The 26854-nt window shown below is 37.4% G+C and overlaps 2 protein-coding genes and 1 long non-coding RNA gene across 5 annotated transcripts; 2 read left to right on the top strand and 1 right to left on the bottom strand.

Moving 5' to 3' along the window:
• Positions 1 to 119: 119 nt before the first annotated feature.
• LOC146477361 (uncharacterized) lies at positions 120 to 7502 on the top strand. 3 transcript variants are annotated; one of them, XM_085113821.1, is made up of 5 exons: positions 120 to 488; positions 3346 to 3535; positions 4341 to 4463; positions 5340 to 5504; positions 6122 to 7502. In XM_085113821.1, the coding sequence occupies exons 2-5, from the start codon at positions 3350 to 3352 to the stop codon at positions 6218 to 6220; spliced, it is 573 nt and encodes a 190-aa protein (XP_084969947.1). In that variant the 5' UTR covers positions 120 to 488; positions 3346 to 3349; the 3' UTR covers positions 6221 to 7502. The 3 variants fall into 3 exon arrangements, with proteins under 3 accessions (XP_084969947.1, XP_084969948.1, XP_084969949.1); XM_085113822.1 differs by lacking the exon at positions 120 to 488 and adding an exon at positions 531 to 1356; XM_085113823.1 differs by lacking the exon at positions 120 to 488 and adding an exon at positions 1884 to 2220.
• Positions 7503 to 11909: 4407 nt separating this feature from the next.
• On the top strand, positions 11910 to 12511 carry LOC146477360 (uncharacterized). The gene is made up of 2 exons (XR_014865440.1): positions 11910 to 12213; positions 12291 to 12511. It is a non-coding gene; the product is annotated as an uncharacterized LOC146477360 (long non-coding RNA).
• Positions 12161 to 21382, bottom strand: LOC146477359 (uncharacterized). The gene is made up of 8 exons (XM_085113818.1): positions 21254 to 21382; positions 17664 to 17729; positions 16416 to 16798; positions 15227 to 15370; positions 14939 to 15109; positions 14524 to 14593; positions 13881 to 14017; positions 12161 to 12647 (listed from the first exon to the last, which is right to left on the bottom strand). The coding sequence occupies exons 1-8, from the start codon at positions 21339 to 21341 to the stop codon at positions 12609 to 12611; spliced, it is 1098 nt and encodes a 365-aa protein (XP_084969944.1). The 5' UTR covers positions 21342 to 21382; the 3' UTR covers positions 12161 to 12608.
• Positions 21383 to 26854: the final 5472 nt, after the last annotated feature.

The raw sequence follows: 26854 nt of genomic DNA, 5'->3' as shown, positions 1-26854 counted from the left end.
CACTTCCGAATTCATTCATGTACAGGGGCTTTTTCCCGATTAACCATGTCACGAGATCTGTCGCAATCACGAATACAGCGCTTTTTTTTTATATATATTTTTAAAACCCAATAGAAATCCAAGAGAAACTCGCCAAGAACAAAAGGTTGCCCTTCAGCGACCTTCAGTATATATAATATAATTTATAAAGGAAAACATTCGGTCTTAATATGGCTTGATAAAAATAGAGTCGTGGTGCTTTCACGTATGTTATAAGTTTGCTTCGGTTCGGGCCGGTCGAGTAGGCCGGAAAGAAGACTATAGACAGTTCTAAAGGTTTCATTTATTCGTTAAAAATCTCAGTACACGCCGTTCACATCCAGAAGGCGTCCAAATAGCACAGATTGCCCGGGCGCCCGGTGAGGTTAACCTGGAGTAAACAAGATAGATTTTTAGCACGTGTGAAGCTGTTGTCAAGAACAACTGGAATTTCAAGTAGCTTTAAAGGCGTAAGTACTCCGGCCTTCGCTTTTTCGTTTCTCTAGTAACTGGGCCTGCTTAATTTAATATTCGGTATGTCATGTGTAATACTGTAAGTAGCTTGTTAATGTCATTGTAGAGAAGAAAAGTTCATTTTCCCAGAGGCCTAGGATGATATCGATCAGTATCTTATATTTCTCGATATTCCAGTTACTTAATTATCAGCCTTGTTTAAGGCAACAAACTGAAAAGGGTGTCGCGTGAGTTTGCCATTAAAACGTTATCATCATAACACGCGATTGAAATGTCATTCATGAGGCATTATCACCCAAATCTTTTAATCGCCTCCTTTCAAAGGGGGTTTTTCCCTTCGATTACACAAGAGCAGCTATTTTAAAGGTAATGTTATGCAAATCAGCGGGGAATCCCCTAATCAGAGTGACTGAGAGAGTTTCGGTTTCGTTCAGATATAAAGCTCTTCGTCTCGTTGATCGAAGTCACGAGACCTTTTAAAATCACGATCAGCTGATGTTTTGCAAAACGTCCTCCTCCCATTGATAAAAGAGACACCTGGATATGATGTGTGAATGAAATTGATAGGAGGTCGAAGTGAATATCGCGGCTTGTTTCCCGGGTGATAGCACAAAGTTGTGTCTTCACGTCGATAATTCGGATAGTTTATTTCGCCGATATATAATTGAAATTAAGGACGAAGACTTAAGGGAACAGAAATTTAGCTAAATTACCCGCAAAATAATACCGTTGTTGCAAATCTTGAATTCCCACAAGAAGATCAACAAAGACCCGATTACAACAGAAGATCAACATAGGTTTTATAACCACAGAAGGCAGAATTGAACTGCTCTCAAAGTGCTTCTAGAATTCACATTTGCTCCGGTAAGTATTAAGGCACTCTCTCGCTTGCCTCATTTAAGGTAACGGATATTTAACATCCACTTTGTTGATCAAACGGAACAGATGTTCACAAATAAGTTCATCTCTGTATTGAATGAAACACCAGTTGTATTGTGTGTCGTACCTAATATATAGGATTTGTCCAAAATAAAACGTCGCCTCGACAATGTTTAGTCGCTAAAGTTTGTTGAGACACGCGACCTAACAGCAAGGTTTTTTTACTCTGAATTTTCTGTAAATAGTGTTTATAAAATTTTATATCGTAATTTTAATCCAAAGACGTTGAAAAGTCTGCCCTTTCCTCTTTAAAAATCACTTTCAAGATCCCTGAAGTCATCCTGAGAAAATAGCTGACAAACAAGGAGATGATGCTTGATTTGAAAGCACAATCTCCTTTGATAAAAGCCTGAGAGAAGCTCTCTTTCAAACTTAGAACCGAGCAAAGGATGAGTCTTATATTTAGTAAGAGGTATAATCCTTTCTTTTGTCAGACATTAATAAATTGTGACATCGACTGAAATCATCACATAATTCCTCTGATATTCAATATCTTTATCCCATATAGTTCTTCTTCATAACAGCAAAGTCTTTACTATGCATTGTTATGAAATTCAACGGAACAAAATTATTATGTTTAGAGTAAAGGTTTATCTAATTTTCACCGCGACAATGTTTATATTTAAATAATCGCCACTGGCCGCCATTGCCTGCGCCAGCCAATGCAAGCTGTTCCTGGGCACTACGTAATGATCGTCCTCTGAAGCCGCCATGTTTAATTGCAAAACATTCACATGTGCAATTTCCAGCTAGAGTGCTCAGAAAAGAGCACTGTCCACGCATTTGACGGTGAGACCATGCATATAGTGACTCATTAAACTAGGGTTCTTCTTTTTTACAGTTTTACATGGGACGATCATACTGGCTGAGTCAAAAACCTTGTCTCAGTTTAGTTGCCTGATCGTGTTGTTGGGCAGTCGCTTGGCTTTGGCCTTGTCTCCTGCTCCATACCATGAAACTGCTGGTAGGAGAGGCTAAAGTACCCACATTACTGTTTAAAAATAAAGAGTAGTGTGTTGTGGTCTGGATTGTTGATCATTGTTCACATGCATCAATTCAAGGGTTTGATTGATGTTGGCGAGGTGTATCTGAGCGTGAGATTCTTCGATGGAAAATATTTTACAATATCATCTTTATTGTAATTGTAAGAAGCAGCTAACTTCGCTTCTGGATACCTTACTGGAACTCATACATATGTAGTTACAGTAGGTTCGCTTCTTATTTGCAGTTTAAGCTAATTTGGTTGAACAATTTCCCGTATAGTCTCCAGTAAAACTGACTTAGTGCAGGTGGATCCTCTGGCATAAGAACAAGTCATTGTTGAGGGAGAAGATTTTTACTCATTAATATTTATCACGTAGCGTGCACACTCAATGCTGAGTATCTTGGACCAAGGTTAAAAAACACTAGCTCTAAAATACAATAAATATTAACAAAGAACTGATACTACAGCCTTTTCACCTCCCCGGATAAAATGACTTTAAACTCTGAAAGAACACAGTGTGTTCTTTTAGAATTGTGAGACACGGCTTGTCAACTGAAGGAAGCAAACTCGTGTGTGATGTAATCTTTAATCAAGACTTGACCGTGTGGCACAAATGTTTAAGTAAAGGGTTAAAAATATCAATATTATTTTGACTAAGTACCTGCAATGGAATTTTTTTTTTTTTACCAACCAAAAGTTTCCAGGCTACAGCCTCTTCTACCTCCTCCTTCTCCTCCCCAGTGGAAAAATTAAGGAAGAAGCAGTAGCCTAGAAAACGTCTCGTAAAAAAAAAAAAAAGATTTTCAGTGAAGGTATGTAGTCAAACCAACTTCAATGTCATTTAACCCTTAAATAAAGTCCTTTCAAATGTCAGTATTGACTTATAACAGCTAACCTGCTAATGTGTTCTTTGGTCCAATTTCCTTCAGAATCATGTCGGACAACATCCCAGTGGGAAAACAACGAGCCTGGGCAGATTTGTGCTGTGAGGATGAGAAGTATATCCTTGACATATACAGCTGTGTGCAGCCAGAACGCCATGGACGCAGAGAATCCAGGAAACAGGTGTTCTTGTTTGTAACAAGAGCAGAACAAAATAACAGATCAGCGTTCCTACAGGTATTTATCATTGAAAAATATAGAGTGGGCAAGTGGAATTGTACTTTTTATGAGGGAAGCATATAAACGTATTAAGGAAGCATAAATCAGTTGTATTTTGCCGCCTCACCCTCCACCCAAATTTTTACAATTCCCCCATTTTTTTCCTTCCCTACTCAAATTTGTGATCCACACCACCACTTATAACAATTTGTTTCTGTGATTAGCAAACTTCTTACGGGATGGGTTGAGTAGCCACAAAACGTAACAGCGAAGACCTTGGAAGGTTAGAGACTGTCTTCTCCTGCCCCCACCACCCCTCCCCCCCTTTTACCCCCGTCATGTTTCCATTGCCACAACGTTCTCACTCTACCAGAAAACAAAGTTCCAGCCAGCATACCGCTGTAATAGGATCACTAAGACATGTGCCGTTACCCCACATCAAAAACATGTTAACTAAGGGGAAAGGTCCAGTGGAAGCCGAGAACAACTCTGACTCTTAACAAAATACGTTTCCAAGAACTGGATTCAACCACTCATGGAGACCTAGAGGCAAATATTTGGGGAAGGGGCGAAATCGGGTCTGGCGTCTTAGTACGATAGACATCACAAGGTGTTACCTAACCTTAATTCTTAATAAAACACAAATAATTCTGTCAAACATGAAGTCATATGAAGTTCCCAATTTCAGGGTAAGGTGCATTTCTGGACATAAGTGGCGTCCGTGATATCTTTGCCCTGTCCTGACGATCTGGGACTAGCTGGCAGAATCACATGCTATTACTGAGAACTGAGCGACTAACTTTGACATTTTCCTTGGTTTTAGGAAGAAAAAGAAAAACTGGGATTGGTTAAAGTTCTTGCAGATAAATTTTGCTGGAGAAGGACAGAAGAAGATAACAATCTCATTGCCAAGCTGCAAATAGGAGATTTTGATGCCGTGAGAATGGTATTAATTTTTTTAGGATATATATTAATTTCAATAAACAATATCACTTTTTTACATAATAAAGTTATCTTTATTGGATCTTACGGGAGTAAATAGCCACTCATTTATTAAATTGGTCAGTATAATCTGATTCTCCTTTTCCCTTTTCATCTCTTTTCTATTGTAATATTAATGATAATAAAAAAATACATATAATTTACTTTAATTTTGATGTATAGCCTTTTCTAAATCTGCGTTATTATGTAAAGTTAAGTTTTCCGTTTTCTAGCATGTTTGTAATTAACTGTAATTTTTTTGTCTTGTCCCGCCTCGACTAGCTTTGTGGCTATTTGCGGGACAAGCCCTTTATATAATCTAAATCTGTAAATAAATTGTTGTTGTTGTATTGGTCAGCGCAAACTATTACATGCAAACGGACATTCGATCAAAATGAAACGTAGGGACTGAGAAGGCTGTCTATAAGCAAAAAGAGAGAGAAAGAGAAATGTTCTTTAGTCACCAAATGGATTAGAACAACTTTATTCAGTCCAAGAAGCGTCATTTGACATTCCCTGGAGGTGCTTCTTCGGTAACTGGTGTATTCAAACGCTATAGGCAGAATCAGTCATTTTAACAAAGTCTGGTGCTAATCGCGTCTGCCAAGCTGACTCTTTACACAAGCGGGCAAAATACGCTGATTGAGAGCTGAATCAGTTGGCCTCCCATCGTGGCATTTTTTAACATTAATTATCCAGATTATAAATTAATTCCTTCCTCTTACAAGAGTCAGTTTGTTTTCGCTGAAATTGTTAGATCATGTTACTGAAGATCAGGAATAAAGTAAAACTTAGGTCTTGCAAAGAACCCTACTAACGTGCATAGTTTCCCCATGCGCAGATTCAGAGACAAAAGATCGACCAAATGAGATGGCCAGAGAAAGTGAGCTACACACTGCCATCTTGTGACGCATCTGCAATGAAAATTGTGGCAAAGTTGTTAAGCGGAAGCCTTACAGGTGAAACCCTGATGGAAACAGAAGAGTTAAACCTCAAACTGGCCACGGTATGTGATACCTTTCGTTTCTGTGATGTTTTGATTTTCTCAGTGTAAAATTATGTATGCTTAATGTATGCTTAGCCATCTTTCTTTCCTGGCTTACGTTACATTCACTGATTGAGTGCAAGCCAGGCGGAAATAATAAATGTTTCTAACTGAATCTCAATCATTTCAATAAAATGAATTTGGTACTAGTTTTTGGTTTTTGCGAAAAGAATTAAGTGTGTTTGGGAAAGGAGAAATATTTGTCAATTCAGCTAACCCGCAGAGAATATTTTTAGCTCAAGTATTAAAATCAGTACGTTCATTCCGTTTGCATGTAAATTAAGGCTTTAGGAGTTAAGAAGGCGAGAGTTTGGACTTTTTTTAAAGGACGTGCACAGATCTACACGTGAGAACACAAGTAAACACCCGGCATAGTGTTGGATACCATTAAAAAGATCCAAGGGTTCTATCGTCCCCACTCGACCTCATCTAGTCTTTTCCTGTTATTCAGTTATTTCCTTTTCCTCCTTGCCTGCCTTTTACTCGTGCATTCCTGTCTTATTGAGACATTAAATGGTGTTATGTAAGGCTCTTCTTTGTCGAAATTTTCTGCTCACCTTTGCATTTATTTTTTCCAGATCCCACACTCAGAGACCAAACCAGCAATAGAGCATGAGCACGTGGTGAACCATCCAAGAGAACAGAGTTTGGTTCCAGAAGATCCTATTTTCACGTGATCTTTCATTTGCACGTGATAATCCAGTCTGCTACTCAGACGGTCCGAAGTCGTCCGCTCCAGCAATCTCAGCCAGCCACCTTTAACCAACTGACTCTTTCCCTGCTAGCAGAGGTCTCTGACGGCGAGAAGGAGAAAGACCTCTTCCAGCCCCCGACGCGTTCTCTTATGTAGCCGCCGACCAGATTTTTGATTGAAAAAAAAAACCGGTTTTCAAAACCGGATGCCGTTGAGTCCTTAGCATTTCCACATAAAGCTAACAGTAATTTCACACATCTCCCTTTCGCGGCTGCTGTTTTGCGCGCAAACCGGTTTGCGAAACTCGTGTTACATGCGGCTAAAATGTCACTCGTTGCCAGGCAACACAAGCGCATGCGTGACAGAAGATTCGTCGGGGGCTAGCAGGGAAACTGAGTATGCGCAACACCACTGTTTCTTCAATCTCGTTCTCGAATGTCGCGGTAGCTTTATCCTTTGTAGACTCTTGGAATAAGATTGCTGCGTGTTAAGAATGGTCGATCGTTTCAGAAAAAGATGCCGCCTGTACGTGCAGAGGATGCAAATTACTGGAAATAACTTGTGTGGCAGAGACACAGACGATACTTAGTAACAATGAAAGGGAAAAGGTCAAGGCCATTTTTTTGGCGTGACGATCCCAAAGAGCGTCTGCGTATAAGACTCCATTTTGGTTGGAATAACTGACTCATCCCCAGTCGCCTCTCATGGTCGAGGGGAGAAGCGCGAGAGACTGATACAATGTACATAGGAAATGATGTAAAATATGACAGCAATTATCTTTAGAAGCCTTTCCGTCATGCTCAGTTTGACGAGCTTGCGCATAATTTAAATAAGTGCATGTGACAGTCGACTTGTTTCATGTCGTAGAACTACAAAAAGACCATTTTATTGGTCCAAAATGTTACTCACTTGCGAAATAGTTAGCTTACATTTATCTTTCTTCGTGAAAAAGTAAGAATTAGTATCAGCGGCTCTAATTTCAGTTGGGGGGCGTAAGGGAAGGTGTTAACTTAGTAGGACCAGTTATCTCATTTCAAACTTTAAATGGACACTGTAAATGAAATAAACTGTTGCAATCAGTTTAGCAAAATTATTGGTCGCATATAGGGTTCAACATGACAGCAATTATCTCTTATCTAAGTGTAACAAGGGAAATGTATAGTAGGTAAGCGCTTAAGTGTCTAGTCGGATGTATGATACTCTGTCCGTTTGGAAGGAGTCTCGGAATAAAACTGCTTTCCTATGCCCATAAAGGTCTTATGAGTCTCATTTAGTTTTACCGCGTGCATTGAAATCACAGTTTGATCGCACGTTTGGGACACTCTGAGGGTGCTTGTTGGAATAGGAGCGCTATTAACATACAAAAATATCTTAAAGGGGAGAAGTTTAATGACAATAGCATTCCTACTGGAACGAGAACATAAAACTAAACCATCACAAAGTGCATATGCATAAGTGCATAAGTGGCTTGTTCGAGCCAGCCAGTCTGAAGTAAAGAGACAGGGTAGCCGCGTGCCCTGAAGTGGTAACGTATTAATCCCCCCATCTTGTTGACTGACCCCTATATAGATATGACTTCAGTTAAAGTGAAGTACCAAAGCCACGAGGATTTGGCATAAGGAGCCGAACAAATCCAACTCTTGTCCCGAATGTTTTTGAAGGACATAGTTGTTGTTAGGGTGACTTTCAAGTAGCGTCTCAAGAAATTAAGACGAATTTCAGTGTTCCAATGTAAAAGAAAAAAAAAAAAGAAAAGAAATAAGCAAAGACGATCAGGGACGTAGCTAGACCATTTCGTAGTGTACACACTGAGGGGTAGAAATTGAGCAAAGAGGCGCACACTGTTTGGTGGAGGGGGCATCCTTCCACCCCTACCCCCCACCCCTACGACGCACACACATACAACACAGAAAATGTTGCAATTTCCAGCATTTTCCTTCGTAATTTTTTCCAATAATTTAACTAGACAGTGAATAAACCCTTATTTTAAGTGATTGTTTAGTTAACATGTCATGTATCGTGCCTAGGTTTAGATATAAGTTAGGAGTATGAATTTTTGTTATATCGTTAGCTTGGATTTTTTAACTAGTTGACTACGTATTTTTTGTATTTCAACTGCTATAATCTCACGGGCATGTAATTTATATTTTTATCGTAACATCGAATATGTATTTTTATTTGATGAATACATATTTTTATTATTATTATTATTATTATTATTATTATTATTATTATTATTGCGCTGGACTTTAAATCTAACTCTACCATCTGACAGATGTTAGCCTAAGTGGTAGTATCTACCGTCTAAAATAATAATAGTAAAAAAAAAAATTAATAAAGAAAAAACGATTCATATTGTACAAAGTATACCTCCCTCTTCATTCCTCCTCACAGATATCAGTGGGCACCCTAATTGACGGAAACCTAAGGCCGACGCGTGTTCGTCCGACAACCTTAAAGTTTCTAAAGCTATGCACAATTTAATGACATCTCCAGTACGTTTTCCCTTCCTTATCTAGGAAAATAAACTTAGTTGAAACAACAGCAAGAACAAGCAAGCAAACAAATAAACAATATCAATAATAAGACTGATGATGATGATGATGTTGATGAAATATCATTATAATGATAGTAATGATTTAGATATTGATAATAATAACATACGTGCTATGCCGATTGTGTGCCAAGGAACCGTTCCTTGGCACACAATCGGCATAGCACGTATGTTATTATTATCAATCGATTTTATGAAAACGAGGTGCTCAAGCACAGACCAAGTACCTCGCAAGGTATGTTGCTGCGCTAACAATTTTTTTATTTTTAGCTTCTAAAGGACCTTGTTCTGTTTTAGTAAATCCCTACTTGTCACTCTCCGGCACTAACATATTAGAACCCTCTGAGACGTGTTTATGTCTGCCAAGAGTGAGAGCAAATCGCATAGCCACGAGAATAATTAATCATGAAGTGAAAGGGGTTCTTGTTCTACAAGTGGTCTTGACATATGGATAGAGAAAAGAGAAAGACCTGAAGAAACAGTAATAGGTACATCTTCGTTGGGAGCTCAAGGAGCAGCACACAGGATGCACCATAATCCAACATAACATCATCAGTGACGTACTGGGGGATATTCCAATGAACTTCAGACCACAGTGAAAACATTAGTCGGCAGTAGAAGCAAGGATGTCCCAAAGGCAATGTAAAAGTCAATGCTGTCTGAAGGCAGCTAACATATCGCACGTCACTTTAAAGTGGAGGGAATATAAATCTTAGTCAATCGGCCCGTTGAACTTTTTACCATGAGCCACTAATCGCTAGAACATTCTTTTTGTTAAACATTTGAAATTAATTACTTTTCAAATGTATATTATTTAACGCCATCTTTGGATCACTTACATACACATATTTAAAAATTAATTCAAGAATTCACTAACCCTATTTTCAAAATAGACATAAACCTTCTTTAAACCGCTTTCAAACGAGAGATCTATTCGTTCACCATCTTTTGTAAGCTTTGAACTTCTTTATCTCAAAATTGGCTACGGTCTCGCACAAGTTACGTAGGTTTTTAAACTTATTACTGGCTATTCCGACGTTTTACACTGCTACTGACAATAATAAAATGATAATGCTGATGACGAGGAATATTATTACGATAATACTGGTCAGATATTAGCCTCCAATGACACAAATCTAGCAAGGAGTATAACTGCAGGCTTCTGCCACTCTCTCGGGTCCACATCGGCTGGTAATCGAGCCTAGTACGACTTGAAAGACTTTCGAGCCACCAACATATCTGGAGGCTACAGAAAAGGGTGACAACAGGAGCTGTAATCCAACCATGCCAATGATGAGGCCGCAGTGCCTATAACCACAGATCATTCTCGTCCTCACCGCAATCACTATTTTTTTTTTAATTGTTGCGCGAAGGGCTCTGGGACCATCCAAAAAACTTTTTTTTCCATTGGCTTTCCAAAATCTTATGCGCTGTAAGGTGAAAAATGCTATACTGCGCATTGGCCTTTACTTCCAGTGAGACGATTGAAATCGTACTATATAAGGAAAGAATACTGTAAACATTCTGTCGCTGGGGAGGCGAGGGAAAAAATTACTTTCTGATTAACTCAAAGAATCAATTAGTGATTTGGATAAAAGTTAATCAAGGGAGAAACTTGCAGCTTTTTCGGAAATCAGATGTTAAAATCTTAATTGTGCTAAGTGTTTGAATACATCCAAATACGATAGCTTACTTTGGACAAAAACCAATTAAGGAGACTATTATCGGAGGAAGAAGAACGAAGAGTATTAAAACCATACTCTTTAAGTATGAGCACATGGGGCTCTAAATAAGGAAGGCAAGTGCCTCTGACTCGTTTTAATTCGTCCCCCATAAGCGCACTTACGGCCAAACAGCCTCTATATTTCGATTTATAAATTCATACGCGGCGGAGCAGAGGCGGGGGTCAGCCCCCCGCCCACGTTTTGGTGTCGAAAATATCGTTAGCGCAGCATAAAAAATGGAAAAATATTTCAATCCCGTGATCTTTTCATAAATCGTTTTACCAACATCGCGCTTGGCGGAAAAATATGTTCTAAAACATTTGATGCATTGAGAACTGCGCTACCCGAAGAACGACAGGTTAGAAATATACGGACCATGTGCGAAGCTTTCAGCAAACTCCTGTCACCAAAACGCTGTTAAGAGAGGTACACAAACTCTCACGGATGTATTTGACGTTACCAGTAGCATCCACGACTTCAGAGCGCACATTTTCTGCCCTTAGACGACTCAAGAACTACATAAGAAGCACCATGAAGCAGGACCGGCTGAACAACTGCCTACAGATACATTTTCACGAATCGATCACGGACACACTAGACACTGTACAGATTGCAAAGAGGTGTGCTTGTGCCAACGAACAACGCAAAGGGCATTATGGAAAATTTGAGAGGGATTTGCGAATGGCTGGGCGAAAGATGAGCTTCCCCCCCCCCCCCCCCCCCCGTTCTTCTCGTTTCAAAACGCTCCGCCGCCTCCGAAATTTTCGCAAGTGATGTAGACAATTACAATTAAAAATCTGAATTTTCTCCTGTTTGTATACAAGAGCAGAAAGGCAACATCAAGATTTGTTCTTGGCTTTTTCTTACACTGATTATCTGTTCATCTCACTTCCATTGCATTGCACAAGTGCATTATATGCTTTTAGACAATGATGGATTCTAATGGGTTCAAGTTCTCGACTGGGAAGGTGTTTCCCGTTAATGTTGTTGTTGTAAAGTCCTACCGAAATGAAAGCCGTCAAATGATTTTCAAGAGGCCCAGACCTCTCGGACAAGTCACAAGTCTATTAGATAGTAACCGTCTTTAAGGCGATTTTCAATTGAGTCGGTCGAAAGTAATTTCCTGTTTACTTTGGAGTAATGACTTTGGTTTTCGGTTTTACAACACTCAATGAGCCATTTCCAAGGTGCGTTGAACCTGAGAATAAAAGCAAGGTTAAGTGCAAAGTTTTTATTATAAAGACTAGTTTTCAATCATGTGCAAACAAAACCAATTTTCACATGAAAAGCTCTGTACTTAGCCTCGTTTTCACAATGAGGTTAACAACATCTCAGACATAGCCTATTAAAGACCACTTGTCCGAAAGCACCTATTGTTTTTGTTATGAAAAGAAAGAAAGAAAGAAAGAAAGAAAGAAAGAAAGAAAGAAAGAAAGAAAGAAAGAAAGAAAGAAAGAAAGAAAGAAAGAAAGAAAGAAAGAAAGAAAGAAAGAAAGAAAGAAAACAGTAACAAACCGCAAGGGAAACGAGAACATGCAGCACAAGCTTGTCAATGAAGGAAGGATTTTCCTTAGGATTCACGGGAGAATATCGAGGGATTATTAGAGAAGGGCTTTTAAGTCGAAAAATAGTCAACAAGGATAAATTGTTTGACTGATCTACACTTTATTGCTCCCCTAGTATACAATTAGTGTAAAAGTTTTCTCGGATCCATAGAAAATTGCTTGAAAAACAAAACAAAACAAACAACGAACAAACAAACAAAAACTATTAAGGCTTCAGGTGGGTTTCAGATAAGTTTTAAAGGCAAGCTACTAATAAATTCAGTTGATATGGCAGTTGGGTCACAGGTTTGTCTTCGTCTTATATTGACGGCTTGTTGATGACAACAACAAAAACACTACTACTACTACTACTACTACTACTACTACTACTACTAATAATAATAATAATAATAATAATAATAATAATAATAATAATAATAATAATAATAATATGTAAAGAAACTCACAACGTTAAAGTCGTTTTTAAAACTTATAAAAATTGTTAAAGAAGGGGAGGACATTTTTCATTCTGTTTCACGTAGTCGTCGCTCATGCGTCCAACTGCCAGTTAAGCAATACGAACACCACCTGTTGGTTGAGAAAGAAATGATTAGGGGCCGGCGCCAAGTCAAATTATTATATCTAGGTGTTTCGTTAAGTAGTTATTTAATTGGTTTACAAGCCTGAAAAGCTACAGAAACCTCTAATTCCAGTTTGTATGATTGGGATTTTGGAAAGAAAGAAAGCATTTCTTAAAACTGTGTGGAAACTAAGATTACACCCATATAAAGATTTGTAAAATATATTTCAGGTAGAAAAAAGAGCCTGAACTTGCCAAACGTCACTGTAAGCTTTCGGCAGGCAACTAAAAAAAATAACTTACTTTCAACCAACACGTATCTTTTTACGCAAGAAAATTCCCTGACTAAACAAGCACCTCTTTAATTTCGGGTGTTGGTAGAATATAACACAATACAATAAGATTTATTAGTTACCCAAACGGGATCTTCATACCTCATTTACAACCATAAAATGAAACGATAGCTAACTATAGCTAACAATAGCATTGGAAAATAAACTTATTTAAATGAAAGTAGCAAAGAATCTACGAAAAGTACACTAGCTATTATTAAACAGATGACAATAACTGGCCGGCAGGTTGCCTTTAAATCATTGGTAGTTTTTATTTAGGAGACATTGATACATACTCAGTTTATTTGGAGATAAAAGCCCGCTTGCGCCCGGTTCGAAAGCGGGTTAACGCTAATCTACGATTAAAAGTTAGTCGAAGTTTTCACCACGCTCGTTAAAAATGGTTTAAAAGGCTAATTTCAAGCTAAAGGTAAAGAGAAGTCTAAGTCAATACTGAAGGACAACAATCTTTTGGAAGAATCTTTACTGATTGGCATTTAGACTCGAATCAAAATTCACATTAATCCAGGATTAGCTAAATCGGGCTTCGCACAACGTTAACTGGGCCCTGGACTGCAGTATTTTATTCATAGAACCAAAGGTGTGGAATGAAGCAAGTGAAATCCCACTCCAATTAAGGAGGCTACATGTACACAAGCCTTTAAGGGCTAATTTGCTGCTACTGATGGTTACGTTACGATGAGCAAAAGGAAATTTCGTGGTTGAGAAGCAAGCACAAAAAATACATAACGACAGGGAAAATCAAAAAGAAATCCAAAAATGTCCTTTTCATATTCTTTTATTATCTCATATCAGGGGGGGGGGGGGGGGGGGGGTTGTCAGTCTGAGAATATTTTTGCCAGAAATCCATGCAAACAAACAAGTGACCCAATAGGCCACAATTTTTACCTGGTTAATGTACACCAGCGCCAGATCTAAGGGCGGTTTTATGGTGCGATCATCGGCAGATGTCAGTGTGAGTTTAATCTCATCGATCTCCTTCCGCAACTGGAAGTCGAATAGCAACTGGAAGATGACGTCACCAACTGAAAAAAAAAAGGAATACAATCGATTAAGCCTTAACAAATTGAAAAGTGCCTTTATATGCGTAAACTTTTATAATAGCTGCAAATGTTAAATAAGGCGACGTTTTGGGCTTTTGCAAGGACTTTATAGTCATTTGCCAAAAAAAAAAACCCACACATTTTAGTAAGAAAACTGTATTCTCTACGCACTCTCTTCTTCCCCCCACCAACCCAGTAGGCTATCATAACCGATCGTATCCTACCCTACATTATCTATTCCATCTTATCTCATTTTTTCTTGTGCCTGGTCTGATATGATTCATGAATTAAAATACGACTGTATGAGATCTGTAAATATAGAATGGCTTAGGATGCTTAAGTTATTGTTGAGTGCTGTTTATCTTCATCTAGTTTTTTCCTCTTTAAGGAAAAAATGTTGGAGCTTTTATTTGTAAAATCATGAGCTCATGATGATGATGATGATGATGATGACGATGATTCAGTGGTAACTGTCATGTTTCCCTTACCTGTTATCATAACGACTTCCTCCGGAAACACCATGGATTTATTTCCGCCTGTAGAAACCTCATTTTCCTGCTTTAAAAAAGCAAAATCATCATTATGTCAATGACTTTATCTGAATATCCGAGTACTTGGCCATAAGTGAAATGCCTTATGTTTTCATTTACTCCCATCTGCGTATCACTTCTGTTTGAGCTAACCTGTGCTTACTGGGTAAACGTCAAATCGTTTTGAAAAGTATTATTTTTTTTACCGGAAAGGCCTTCACCGGTAAAGCCATATCATATGAGAGTTAAAAGTTAAACTTATGTAATTGCCTTCCGAGATTCTAGTATTTTTAAGTCTTTAAACGAAGAGAACTTGCTATTTTTAGTAACAACTTGTTTCCTCTTTCAAGTTAGAGAGTATTTTTTTAGGTACCTCTTCATAGACCTCCACGAGTTCAGTTTCAGCAGAGTCGTTTCCATGCGTGGCTGTTATTCCACAGAAGAAGGCCCGCTTTGTTTTGTCTGTGTGACTGATTTCGAAATGACAGCTGGGAAAGTTTGCTGAGTCTTCAGGGGAGTTCCACGCATCTTTTGATTTAATGGTCTGGAATAAAAGTGAACAGAAATCATGATTATGGTCAATATTATTATAAGGCTTCTCAGACTATTTTTCTCTATTCAAACTATTCTATCATCCTCTTCCGCAAAACTTTTCTCGCACCTTTATATTGCTCCCTTTTGTCTCCCATCCTATCTCCAAACCGCTAAGTTTAATCTTGATGTCTTCATCGCTGTTTGAAACAAACAATCCCGCAAGAGTTGTTAACAGCTGACGACCGCTCCGTTCTTCTTTCTCGCACACGTGCTGTTGAACAGGAAGAATTAAGATAAGGTATTAGATAGCATCTCTCGATTTAGCGACTGTGTGGCACTCGGAAAGGGAAAAAAGTGAACCCCCTTTCTGAGGCGGAAAGTAGACTTCTTTTTTGGAAAGTGACTTTATAATAAAAAAGTTGTAATTAGTCCGGAGCTTTGGTCATTTTTTTTCAATGGATGTAGCGAGAAAAGTAACTGATTACATACAATTGAAGTAAATTCACCAAATTGGGGGAATTCTTGAAAATTGTTATTTTTCCAAAAAGAACAGCTTATACCTTCAGACAATATTTTACTATCCCAGCTTGTGCTTATTTACATAGGAATTTCAGTCAAGTCTAATAAAAACCGATTTTCTATGCAATGGACTGAATCTGCTTTCTTGTCTATCATAGAAAACGAGCGACCTCGCAGCTTCACTGCACTTTTCCGAAAGTGTACCCTGATAAAGCATAAAAAGCGTTAAGAAATCTTTTATAAGCTTCGAGTCTATAAATTTACCTTATTGTGAACTTTCATTCCGGTAGCGTCACCTGGTTTATCAGCAAATGTCTTTTCTGGGCAAGATTAATTTAACTCTTCCATACTTTAAGCTTCCCTGGCTTATCTGCTGTTCACGTGATTTATCGTCTATCCAACTTTTCATCTACTGGTATAATTGCGACCTCGCCAAGTGAACAGCTCCTGGTCTATTGTTGGATTATTGATTAGGTGTTGCAAAGTCATGGGGTCGAAAAAAAAAATTTATAGGTTCATTTTTTCAATGTTGCTACCATGAAATTCTATTCTTAAGATAGTTTATATTTAGTAATTCAAAATCAACAGGCATAGTACGAGATCACAAAAATAGCCAGCTCTCAGTTGTTACCGCACTGCACCAATATCGCAGAGGTTATGGAGAGATCGAGTCCCGTTTAAGCCTAACAATTTTCTTTTCCGGCTTTAATTTGAAGCTGCTTAGTGGTTTTCGTTACTAAGGCATTTCTTAAGAAGTTCCTTGCATTCGTTCCTTGTCACTGGTTTTCTGTACATACCTCAAACGCCATCATCGTGTCATCAAAAAGTACCACTCGTATCTTCCAATCCCTTCCTTGCACCGGTTTTTCTCCAAACACTCCCATCTGCATTCTTTTCCTATCGTTCTTCTGTGGTGTACCGAACACTGCAAACTCATAATTTTCCAGTGGTTCGTTTACACTTAGGGTTACGTAGTTGTGTCCTTCCTCCACTACAGCATCTGGACAAACGTCAGAAATGTTTACCCAAGGTTTTATACCAGTCTCTACGTTATGGTCTGGCGTCTTTTCACGGCATTTGACTATTAAGTTCATTTTGTTTCTGCCACTACTATCTGCACAATGCTCCATCTTCGGTCGCGGTTGACCAGGTGTATTTTGAAGTCCACCTTTATACACACCTTTAATGTATTGAGAAAGGAAAGTACACAGTGGCAGTGAATATTTGGGTAACTTGGGTCTTACCATACAAAGTAACGTCATGAATTAGAGCGTTACCTCTTTGAGGATAAGAATTCTTATGGCATCAGTACGTTGTTGAAGTTATCAAAGTGTGCGAAAAGTTTAATTTAATGGTCCTTTTGTTCAATTTAGCCTAGGAAAATTCAAGAGGTAAGAAGTTGAAACTATTTCTCATAACCGATTGGCCAGTTGAAATGTAAAAGCCAACATAAAGCGGGAATCCTTAAGTCAACATGAATGAACAAAAACTCCCCCAAAAACGAGAGAAACAGTATCATTCGCATGCAGATAAAGCACTTTCTGCAAAAGTGTATTGATAGGATTTATTTATTTTATTTATTTATTTATTTATTTATTTATTTTGCCACACCACAAATACATTATTAATGTAAACAAAAACAAAAAACAAACAGAAAGAAGTAGATGTAACAATGGCGAGGAGACCTAAAGGAAACTATAAAGCTTATATTTATTAGGTCTCCTCAGTTATTATTTTACAAGGCGAAATCAAAAAAGAAGATAAGAACACGACGACGGATACAATTACAATTTCATACAATTACAATGTCAAACGGAAGGATATATTACGAAAAGAAAAGCTACAAGAAAAGTTAATACTTAAACACATTTGTATGAAAACTACTAATAGTTATTATAGAAAAACGCCTTAAGTGCAGTCTTGAAGGAGATAGAGGAGGACGAGTTGACGATTTCGGTACACAAGGAGTTGTAAAATTTAGGTCCTTGGTAAAAAACTGAAAAATTGTTTGATATTAGTTCGACAAAGAGGCAAACGATACATACCACTAAGCAACTTTGACTTCAGTTGCGGTTGACCAGTTGTATTTTGAGATCCACCTTTATGCTCACCTTTAATTGATTGAGAAAGGAAAGAAAACAGTGGCAGTAAATATTTGCGTATCTTGGGCCTTACCACACAAAGTGACACCATAAATTAGAACGTTACTTTCTTTAAGGATAAGAATTCCAATGGCATCAGTACGTTGTTAAAGTTATCAAAGTGTGCGAGTTTAATTTAATGGTCCTTTTGTTCAAGTTAGATTGCGAACATTCAAGTCGAAAGAAGCCGAAACTATTCCTCATAACCGATCGGCCGGGCCAGTTTAAATGTCAAAGCCAACATAAAGCACGAATGAACGAAAACTCCCCCAAAAGGCGAGAAACTGTTTACGCATGCAGATTAAACATTTTCCGAAGTCAAAAGTGTATTGATAGGATACATACTACCAATCAACTTTGACTTCGGTATCGTGGAAGTGAGTGGGGTGCCTTAAATTAAAGAGGAAACGCTGTTTGCCTTGAAGTTTAGTTTTTGACTTGTCCAGTTTTTGTGAATCATTATAACGTTGATCTGAAAAACAGACTCTCTCAGAGCTAACATCACATCTTATTCAAATTTAAAAGGTAATAAGGAGGGGCATGACATAAATAAGACAAGGAAACTGTACTTGTAAGGTATATTAAACAAAACTTTAACGCTTTGACATAAAAGAAAGGCATCCACCACCCTCTTAACGATTTCAGAAATATCTTTAACCTCTTATTCTGAGAGGCCAAGACTTTCAGTAGCTGTTCAATTTTTCGCCGGGAAATTGCCTTTCGTACTGATGACACAATTGTAATGTTGTCATTTTGGCATGCGGGGTGATGTTGACTAGAACGATGAAATTTCTCACATTAAATCCTCTCTTTTCTAAGGTTTATCTTTTATGTCTACTTTTCATACCGGATTGAAATCTTGAATGAATTTCAGGTAATTTTAGGGGGTGTTTACATGAGAAAACTCGCACCGGTGCGAGTCTGATGCCGGTATGACATTGTGATTTCATACCGTGTTTACATGAAGGGACACTTCATGTCGACAGACGTGATTGTGACGCAATATTGAATTGGATATTGAAGACTGCGCATGTGCTTCCCGTTCCAGACTCTCGGGATAATGATTTCATGCTGGAGCGAACGGCCGTACCGCGTTTACATGACATCGGAATAAGTTTTCTTACCGGAATGAAAATCTCGCTCCGGTACAGTTACCGGGGCGAACTCGCTCCATTATTAGATTTTGTGCTCATATCATGTAAACGAATACAGAGCCAGAAGAGGGAACCGGAGTGAACTCGTACCGGAATGAAAGTCGCGCCGGTATCATATAAACACCCCAACCCCCACCCCCTAGTTCTCCTGGAGATTGAAAAAATCCAAGATGGGGGATCCAAATACTGACTTTACCGTGCCATGACGTCATATGACGTTTTCGTTGACGTGAGACCACCCCATCTCATAAGGGGCGTTTTCCATTTATCAAGAGATTCCGGAAATTCCGGTTGGGTTGTAAATGGAACATGCTTTTTTGTTTCGTTCCACTGGAAAATTTCCGGAAAGAATGGAACTTCTAAAAAGGTAGTCCCGTTTTTCCCGTTGGAAACTTTCCGATGGAAGGTGGGTTCCATTTATGAGTTTCACAAGGTTTGACCACTTCTAGGCCGTTCGCGACCATTTCTTCGGTAAGGAGATATGGCGGCTAATCTTCTACTCCCTCGGTGACTTTCCTATCCTCGAGTAGTACTTTATACGAATGCTCGGTGTGTCATGGCCCGGCTCCAGATTTTCAAACGTTAATTAATCACAACTGTACCAATGGTAAATAGTATTTATCGATGAAAACATTACATTTCATTGGGTTCTTTGAGTGTTCCGATTATTTCCCGCCTGGAAGCCTTAAATTTTGCATCTGTAATTAAACAAGGTCTTTTGTTATTCACCCTTTCACAGCAGCTGTTTTAAGTGCGTGTCGTTGAGGAGCTCCTCCTGTGGCTTCTAACGGTCTCTGCACAGAGCTTCAATGGTCCCTTAAGCAAGTCATCCTGGAGTGGCTTTTAAATTCATCAATCGTATATCGCGGCAACTGATATTTTCATAAAAACCTTGATTTTGTTGAAGGTCACGCCTCATATACGTTGCAACCGCGCCAGGATAGGAAAATCATCATCATTTTTTTTTAATTCACGAGACTTTCTTCATTCCAAAGACAACTCTACAATTTCGTTTAACCGCTCGAGTTGACCGCCATTTTTTATTTTTTGTGTGGAATACATCGGACGGAGAAGGGAGCCTGGGAATGGATGGAACGTGTGTTAAATGGAACACGTTCTTCACCAATAAACATTTCCCACAAAAATTCTCGGGTTTCCGGAATCTTTTGGTAAATGGAAAACGCCCAAGAATCCCACAAAATCCTGTTTGTATATATATCTAGAGTCTAAATGTATTTATTGCAAACTGGATCATTGTATAATGCAATTTCAGGGATTTGATTGGCTTAGCAACCATGGTATAGGAGCCATTATACCACGCCCGAGAAATAGAGACCATTAAATTGTCTTTTTCTTGTTTTTGCAAAGCGAAATCAGCAAAATCTAACAATATTTCTTGATTTTTTTCAATAAAACAATTAGTCCACTCATGCTTGTTGGATATGAGATGATTATAGCCAACTCGGCGCTACGCGCCTCGTTTGCTATCTATCATCTCATATCCAACGCGCGCTCGTGGAATAATTGTTAAATATATAGAATTTTGATATATGTCTTTACCAAGCTAACGGTGTCTATAGCAGCTTAGTCGTACGTATATTATCATGACCTTAAAGCATATAATCTAACTTAAACTTTTATATAAATTTTCATTTATTTAGGAATCTTGATTATGCATATCCAGGGGTCTCGATTTAGGTGTACGAATTTAATCTTGATGTATGTATACGAATATCCAGTTTCATTTAAAACAAATTCGTTGTAAGAATCAGAGGCACCAAACATGAACAATTTTCTAATTTTGCTAAGTTTTGAGGTGACATTTTGCCGAAGAAAACCTTAGATTTTCTTTACAACTAAATTGACTAAGGTGATTATTAGGCCCTCGGTCGGAACATATATTCACGGAAATGGACCGTTGGGTACCGGCCTGGCCCCAGTTGTTCAAAGGCCGGATAACTTTATCCGCTGGATAAGGCACTCTTCAGCGTCTAAAATATACTTCACGTTAAGCGTTGTCCAAGGTTTTCGTACACCCCCAAACTTAACTGTGGCTGGAGTGTGCATATTCGCTTGTGCAAGGGGAAATACTGAAATATTTGCACAGATTGAAACTGTCAGATAGTGACTCATCCACAGGATAAAGTTATCGGGCCTTTGAACAACTGGAGCCTGAAGTTTACATTATCAAGTGCGTTTATGCGAGCTATATATAGCTACTTTAAAATATTCATCAGTGAAAAGTAGAAAAAAAAACGAAAATCCATGAAAAGTATCATAAATAAAGCATATCAGTTTAAAATAAGAAAATACAAACTAAGAGACTTATGTAAAACTTACCCCGCTGATTTATGGCGTCCACTGGAATAAAGGAAACGAAATGAGAGGCATTGAAAGGTTTAAAAAGTCCATCTGTGAAAAGTAGCATACATAAAGTATATCAATGAAAAGTAGGATAAATACGAAATATAGAGACTTATGTGAAACGTACCCTGCCTCTTTATTTCGTCCTCTGCAAAAAACGAATACAAAGATTAAAATGAATAAAGTGAATGTAACCAAAGATGGCTCAATGGAAACGTCTCAACGAAAGTAGTAAAAAGTCCAGAATCATGTCCTGTATCGTCTTATGCCCGGAGTAGTTATGTCAGACTGTAATGGACCAGTGAAGGTTCAAGACGTATATCGCCTGTAATAAGTATAAATCTAGTAGATTCCCACAACCCAGTTATGTCGAAAACTCAAGGGAATTCATGAAAATCAGCGTAAAAGCTAAATGTATGGAAAGTAGCAGGAAAAAAATCGATTGAAAAATTAAATTTGTGGGGTTTAAACCCTTAAAATTAAGACGGACCTTGTTTTGTTACTTTCCATGATAGTTGAAATGCTCACGGCTAAATTTTTGTTCGTTCTTTCTTTTACTCTTACCCTTAATATTAATTAATGGCTTTACATCTAAAATCGTTGTATTGTACGTTTTGTTTGGGATATCGTTTTTAAAAATAGGCGAAGAATTGCTTTATTTGCTCAATGAAAAGTAAAATAAATGACAAAGTATAGAAACTAACTCTTTGGCATCTTCTGGAAGAAAGAAACACAAAGATAAATATCTATTGCGTAAACATAAACAAAGACGACTTAAAGAAAGTTATTTAGCCTGTACTAAAAAGTAGTTTAGTTCGACTCGGACAGCGCTCCAAAAAAAAAAAAAAAAAAATGAGTTTCAGATAGGAAACAGGAATAGTTTTTAAATTCCATCCGTGAAAAGTAAGATAAATAACGTCAGTATCTATGGCAACTAGAATAAATAACAAAATATGGAAACTTATGTGACACTTACCCTGCCTCTTTTTGGCGTCCTCTGGAGGAAAGAAATACAAAGATAAAAATGTATTGAGTGAACTTAAACAAAGATGAGTTAACCTAACGGAAAAAGGAAAACATTCAGTTGCCTTCTTTGGTCAGAATCATGTCCAGTATCGTTTTTTTAATACTTTGAGTAGTTATGTCAGACTGTTATGGACCAGTAAAGGCTCAGGACGTATATCGCCAGTACTAAGTATAAATCTAGTAGATTCCCACAGCCCTGTTATGTCAAAAACTCAAGGGAATTCATGAACAGGGAATTCATGAACAGGGAACAGGGAAAAGGTTCTTACGTAGAATAAGGGTAAGATCTTTGATATCCTTATGAAAGCCTAGCCAAGAATTGTTGATTTTATAAACCCTGTCCACCAGTGTTCTAACAAGACCCATTTTGTAGGAAAATGAAGTGAAACTAAAATAGTTCGTTAGGAGCCCCGTGAAAGTTTTGTTACGGAAAATAGATGTCTGGAGATTTTTAAAGAGGGTTGTTGTTGACCAAGACATCCAAGAAAGCTAACTTGTTACCCACTTCCCTGTCCATAGTAAACCGTATGTTAGGGTGCTGGGAATTGATGTAATTAAAAAAGGAAACAGCATCTTGCTCCCTCTCGAATACGCAAAAAGTGTCATCGATATATCGTCGATAGAACAAAATCTTAGAGCCCGTGTACTTTTTTATCCAAGCCTTCTCAATACGTCCCATTATGTCTTGTTTAAAACTTCATGTTGTTGTCCAATTTTTAAAAATATTTACTTGCCTGTTATTATCTAGACAATATGAAATAAAAAAATATAGAAACTTATGTGAAACTTACCCTGCCTCTTTTTGGCGTCCCCTGGAGGAAAGAAATACAAAGATAAAAATGTATTGAGTGAACTTAAACAAAGACGAGTTAACCTAGCGGAAAAAGGAAAACATTCAGTTGCCTTTTTTTGATCAGAATCATATCTAGTATCGTTTTTTTCATGCTTTGAGTAGTTATGTCAGACTATGATGGACCAGTAAAGGCTCAAGACGTAAATCGCCAGTACCAAGTATAAATCTAGTAGATTCCCACAGCCCTGTTATGTCGAAGACTGAAGGTAACTCATGAAAAGCAGCATAAAAAGCTAAATGTATGGAAAGTAGCAGAAAAAATCGATTGAAAAATTAAATTTGTGAGGTTTAAACCCATAAAATTAAGACGGACCTTGTTTTGTAACCTTCCATAATAGTTGAAATGCTCACGGCTAAATTTTTGTTCGTTCTTCCTTTTACTCTTACCCTTAATATTAATTAATGGCTTTACATCTAAAATCGTTGTATTGTACGTTTTGTTTGGGATATCATTTTTAAAAATAGGCGAAGAATTGCCTTCTTTGCTTAATGGAAAGTAGAATAAATAACAAAGTATAGAAACTTATGTGAAACTTACCCCCAAATATTTTGGTATGGTCTGGAAGAAAGAAATACAAAGATAAATATGTATTGCATAAACATAAACAAAGACGACTTAAATAAAGTTATCTAGCCTGTACTAAATAATAGTTTAACTAGACTCGGACAGCGCTACAAAAAAAAATGAGTTCAAGATAGGAAACAGGATTAGTTTTTAAATTCCATCCGTGAAAAGATAAAAAAAAAAATACAAAGATAAAAATGTATTGAGTGTACTTAAACAAAGACGAGTTAACCTAACGGAAACAGTTAAACCTTTAGTTGCTTTCTTGGTCAGATTCATGTCTTTTATCGTCTTATACCTGGAGTATCCTTTTCATGAACATTTCGCATACGGAAAAAAATATGGTAGCTATTAAAAATACATAGTTTAATAGTTATTATATTTATATAGTTAAAGGTGGAGTATTTTATAAACACATAGTTATCATATAGTGATATTTCAATCTTAGCCGAGTGTTCCACAAGTACTTCACGTAATATATGAAACACGAGAAAGCGTGTTTCATCAGATATCCAAACACTGAGAAGTAGGTTGAAAAAACGAGGCGCAGCCGAGTTTTTTTTTTTTTAACAACTTCGAGGTGTTTAGATGTTTGATGAAACACACTTTCGAGTGTTTGATATGGTTTCTCCAATGATCAATAATTCTTAGAGAAATTCAAGGCTCAAGTTGGCAAAATTATATGTTCACGGTAGTGATTTTCTTTGTTTTCTCTCAATGAATTAGTTCGAGAAATGATAGTAAGAACGGTTGTGATGGGAATTTTGGTCAATACTTTAAAGAAGAAAGCTTTAATTTAAAAGCGACGATCCCAGAAACTCTAGAGCCTTAAATAGCAAGCTAGCAAGCTTGTTCTGACCTTAAAAATTACATCGATGGAAAGTCGCATATTTGCACAAATCGAAATTTAAAGAATTAATATATGTGATACTCAGCAAAGCCCAATTTTAATGACTCAAGGGAAATATTTTATATAAAAATGATTTCAAGATATAATAGGCAGAAGGAATGGCTTTAAAAAGTCCATCCTTTGACAGTTGCTGAAATAAAGCATATCAATGCAAGGATAAATATGACTTTTTGGGACTTATGTGAACTTACCCACTGCTATGAACTGGATCCCTGAAAGACACAAATAAAAATATATAGAGTGAACATTAACTCATACCACTTAAGGGAAATAATTAAAAAAATTCAGTTGTTAAGATTGTGTTAAGATGGGAAGTAGCTAGTCCAGCAAGTGCAAGAATTCCATTCGTGGAAAGAAGCATAAACAAAGAACATGCATGAAAAGTAGCAGATATCCACAATTAAAAAAAATGTTGTTAGGTTTAAACCACTAAAAAGAATCGTTTTCTTACCTTGGATACTCAATGAAACATAACGGCTAATTAATCGATTCGTTCTTGCTTTTACTCTTACACTCCGCGGGAAAAAAACAGGGGAGGGTATGGAAAGTTCGCGATGACGTTAATAAGAATGAGGTCAAGATAGGCCTTGAGAATTACAATAAAAAGTATAAATAAAATACGTGCACGGATAGAACGATTTATACGTTAATTGAAATCGAGGGAATCTATTGTATGATTCTCACTGATTTCCTTCCCCATCTTATCTGGAAACAATACAGAGAGAAAATGTAAATCAAATTTCTTCGACAAAGAGGGAGTTTAGGAAAGGCAGCAGCATTCTTCTCTAAATGTCTATTTATTGGTTTTACTACCAAAATCATTTGTTTATTTATGGGTTAGAGACTGTTGTGAGTGTTTTGTTTACAAATACACGCACGCGCTGACCGTACAATGAACGAGAAATTTTCAATACTGCACGAGGCCTTCTTAGGCCGAGTGCAGTATTGAAAATTTCGAGTTCATTGTACAGTCAGCAAGTGCGTGTATTTGTAAGCAAAACACGAACTAACAGTCTTTAACCCTTTTAATATACGATCTGAGTTCTCTATAAAAATACACGTTAAAGGGAAAACGTAAGACGATAACAATTATTATGACAATTTTAATAAATAAAACTGAAATCTGTAAATAAGTACAGGTGTATTTCAATAATAAGCAAATTACAATTCACAAATACACTGTACACAAGCTTAGTTATGTTTAATAGCTATAAAAATTGGAAACTACAGTCGGCGAGAAGCCTGTTGACTGTTGAAAGCAATTGCCAATCACTTTTCTTTGTGAAGTTATACGTTTTGTTTCACTTTTACCTTTAAACATGGAAACACTCCAGGCTGTTCGTTTCTTGGTGTTCGTTGGAATCGAGTCCCTGATGATTTGAGGGATTTCCACTTCTCCAACCTGTGCAAACCTCGAAGCCATTTGCCATAACCCACGATTTTCATGAGTTATCGCCAACACTGCACTTTCTGAATGTGGTGTCGTGACGTAAATGAAAATCACGTGATCGATTTTAACCAATGGTCACTCGCGTATTTTTATAGAGAACTCAGATCTTATATTAATTTTTTAAAGTTATTGTCTTGGATATCAGTCAGCTAATGGCCCAGCGTCTTGAAAAAAAGATTCGTAGGATCTGATTGAATCTGATTGGCTCATAGCTACTCTTTAATTAGTTTTTAGAGCAGAAAAATCGTTCACTGAGTAACAGCTTGCCAAATTGGTCCTAACAATAATAACGTCCGATCTCTTAATAAGTGTTGTTAAGTATTTGTTCGTCATTTTACTTTCAGTTGCTTTCTTTGCCATTTTAATGTCCTGTATACGTACCGTTTCATGCACTAAGAAGTTGCGTCAGATTGTCATAAACCAGCAAAGGCTCTTTGTGGGGTGTCCCTGTTTTTTTTTATAGCTTTTAGACCAGTTAAGATCGTTTACTGAATATAAGCAATCCAAATTATTCGTAGAAATAGTAATATTCAGTCTTTTAGTGACTATTGTTAATTAGGCGCCGAACATTACACCTTCTTTGGTCAGTTTGGTGTCATGACTTTCTCTTTTAAGTAGTTACATCAGATTGTTATGAAAGCAGTTAGGGATCAAGATTTATCTCGCCTCTAGTTACAATAAATAAAGCGCACCTCGACAACCTCGACAGGAATAAAAATATATATAGTGAACATAAACACATAACACTCAATGAAGATAATTAAAAAGTTCAG

The sequence above is a fragment of the Pavona decussata genome, unplaced genomic scaffold (genome assembly GCF_977016875.1).
Source record: "Pavona decussata unplaced genomic scaffold, jaPavDecu1.1 SCAFFOLD_71, whole genome shotgun sequence".
NCBI lineage: Eukaryota > Metazoa > Cnidaria > Anthozoa > Scleractinia > Agariciidae > Pavona > Pavona decussata.
The sequence above is the reverse complement of the archived record's forward strand: the minus strand, read 5'-3'. Positions and strand labels throughout refer to the sequence as shown.

Bases quoted from the DNA above. Each gene is read 5' to 3' on its own strand.
- LOC146477361 (XM_085113821.1), top strand. From the start codon at position 3,350: ATGTCGGACAACATCCCAGTGGGAAAACAACGAGCCTGGGCAGATTTG. The intron at 3,536-4,340 runs GTATTTATCATT...CCTTGGTTTTAG, and splicing joins ACAGATCAGCGTTCCTACAG to GAAGAAAAAGAAAAACTGGG. The intron at 4,464-5,339 runs GTATTAATTTTT...CCCCATGCGCAG, and splicing joins ATTTTGATGCCGTGAGAATG to ATTCAGAGACAAAAGATCGA.
- LOC146477359 (XM_085113818.1), bottom strand. From the start codon at position 21,341: ATGCTACTTTTCACAGATGGACTTTTTAAACCTTTCAATGCCTCTCAT. The intron at 15,371-16,415 runs GTATGTACAGAA...CCTGTTCAACAG, and splicing joins ACACGATGATGGCGTTTGAG to CACGTGTGCGAGAAAGAAGA. The intron at 12,648-13,880 runs GTAAAAATTGTG...CTCAACCAACAG, and splicing joins CGCTGGTGTACATTAACCAG to GTGGTGTTCGTATTGCTTAA.